This window comes from Dendrobium catenatum, unplaced genomic scaffold (assembly GCF_001605985.2).
Source record: "Dendrobium catenatum unplaced genomic scaffold, ASM160598v2 fragScaff_scaffold_671, whole genome shotgun sequence".
NCBI classification, from domain to species: Eukaryota; Viridiplantae; Streptophyta; class Magnoliopsida; order Asparagales; family Orchidaceae; genus Dendrobium; species Dendrobium catenatum.
In genome coordinates this window covers 1,162,134-1,164,766 of record NW_021319133.1, presented here as the reverse complement: position 1 = coordinate 1,164,766, position 2,633 = coordinate 1,162,134, and the positions used below count along the sequence as shown (strand labels likewise).

The window sequence follows — 2,633 nt, the reverse complement described above, 5'->3', positions numbered from 1 at the left end:
GAAATTTTGTGCCATCGCATATGCGGCGACCGGAGAAGAGTATCCACTTCGAACAAAGGCATATCCGCTTGCTCTGAGTAAACTACTCGCTGGACGCAACCAAGAATATTCTAGAATTCCCTCTAAAATCCTTTTTTCATTTTTAGACCTCTAAATCCCTTTTTTACAAAACTAGGCTCCACAATTTTATAATGCCATAATTATCCTTCTGGCCCTGTCGTCTTCCTCACTCCCACGCCGACATCACTTCTCTTCCTTTATAACACCCCTCAAGCTCCCTCTTCTCCTCCTCAACTGACCGGAAAATGGCTATTTTCGTACGGGCAAAGCACGTCACAGCTCCCCTTGACGAGCGCGTTCGCGCTCGCCTCCGCGGCGAGTTCCCCAACTACGCCAGCAGCGGCAGCGACCACGACGGCACCGCCTCCATTTCCGATGATCCCTCCTGCTTCTCAGCCCTTCTAAACGGCTTTATCGACTCCTCCGCTGACGAAGGCGATGATCCCGATCGCAACAAAGACTCCGATTCAGAGGTCGACTACTCTTCCACTCCGATGCCGATAAACTCCACCCTCGCCCTCGCAGGCAAGCTACGCGACCTCCTTTCTCCGCCGCCATCCGACGATCCGATGCGGTCGAGGATCATTTCCGACGTTGAATCTGCGGCGGCGGAGGTTGCGACGCTGCGGCTGACTGGATCGGCGTTCCGGCGAGCGCTGATGGGGCGGTTGAGAGAAAGAGGGTATAATGCGGGGATATGCAAGGCGAGATGGGATGTCGGCAGTGGATTGACGTCAGGGAGCTACGAGTACATCGACGTGGTGTTTTTACCGGCGGGTGAAGCGGACAGAAGGTATATTGTGGATTTGGGATTTGCGGCGGAGTTCGAGGTGGCGAGGCCGACGGAAGAGTACGTAATAGTAGCTACGGCGTTGCCATCCGTGGTGGTGGCTCGGCCGGAGGAGATAAGGTCTGCGGTCAGGATAATGGCGGAGGCGGCGACGAGATCGTTGAAAAGCAGGGGGATGAGCGTGCCGCCGTGGAGGAAGAAGCGGTACATGATGGCTAAATGGTTGGGGTTTTATCGCCGGACTGTGAATAGTTTTGGGGTGGTGGTGGAGGCAGGAGGGGAGGGGGAGGTGAGGTGGAGGGCGGTGGGGTTTGGGTGCGGTGGAGAGAATTAGAGGTGAATTTGAGAAATTATTAGGTGTGGATTAGCAAAATTAAAGTCTACTTGTGAAAGATGAAATTATATAATTATGTACTCATTTTTTTCATTAATTTTAAGCTCTAAATTACAAAATATATGATTTGAACTAATACTATGAGTTCTTTCATAATTCTTTACTTACGGCATAATCCAAAAAATATAGTATCAAACTATATATCATACATATAGCCTTTGGCCTTGTTTGAGACAGCTTAATTTCGCCTTTTCAGTTCTGAAACAGTAATTTTTTTGTTGTTCTTTGTATTTGCCACTTTTGCAGAGCTGTTTTTTAGAGAATTGAATTTTGTACTGTTTTCAAAATCTTTATGATATTAACTGTTATGTTAGAAAACTCTGTTCTGTCAAACAACAGTTTTAAAACTATCTTGTAAGAAAGGTACATAATAACCAATCGAAGTATTTATCCCACGATATTGGATAGTTTTCGTATGCTATAGATTCTTTCACAATTATATACTCAATGTATGCTCCAAGAAAATACGATATCAAATAGGGTTGAACTAGGAAGAGCCCACGGTGCCCGCCTGAAACTTTTTTTTCCGTAGAAAATAAACATTTTTGCTATTCTATAAAAAAATAAAAATTAGACATTTCACAATCCTATTTTACCCTATCTAAAAAAAGAGACTAGTTCCATCCCTGATATCAAGCTATGTATTACTGCTATTCAGCCTTTTTTAAATACAAGCCGTCTGTTCAATACATTAGTTATACACTAGTATTTTGCAACTAAAGTTACTCATATTTAGGCATAGTTTGGGAAAACTTTCTAATTACTGCTTTCAAAAGCTACAAAAATATTTACTGCAAGAAAATTTTAACAAAAAAAAATTATTTTAGAAAGCTTTAAGAAAGTTGAGCTTAATAATTTCTTGATGCTTTCTAAATTGAATTATAAAGGCTTCTCAATGAACCAAAAAATTGTTTTAGAAAGCATTAAGAAATAATAAAATTTTAACAAACAAAACCTTAATAATTGAATAAAAAATTATGTAAAAATATTCCAACATATTTTGCATCAGATTGAGCTTCAAAAACTTAAATTTATGCAGAGATATTATACAGTATATATAAATTTTACATATATATTTGATTTGCTATCTTATCTAAGAATTTGAAGCTCATCATAATAAAATATAGATTAAGATATCTTCACCCACATTTTTTTTATCAATAATTTCTCAATTGAGGGTATGTTTGTCTTTTTGGTGAAATTGGATAAGACGCGGCGATGGGTGGCCGTGTGGATTAGCCGCGTAGCTGACGTGGCGAGCTGCCGTCCATTGGCGTACCCGTAACGTTACAAATTTTAAATTTGTGATTTCTTAATTTCTAATTAGTGGTGAGAGTTTTGTGCTTTGTATAATTAATTTTGTGAAGCTTCGGCTATTTTTTTAATGGT

The 2,633-nt window shown here is 40.7% G+C and overlaps 1 protein-coding gene across 1 annotated transcript; it reads left to right on the top strand.

The window, feature by feature from the left end:
- Positions 1–249: 249 nt before the first annotated feature.
- LOC110105658 lies at positions 250–1,307 on the top strand. Its single transcript, XM_020835252.2, has one exon. It carries the CDS (start codon positions 306–308, stop codon positions 1,182–1,184), a length of 879 nt encoding a protein of 292 aa, XP_020690911.1. The 5' UTR covers positions 250–305; the 3' UTR covers positions 1,185–1,307.
- The last annotated feature ends 1,326 nt before the right edge of the window (positions 1,308–2,633 follow it).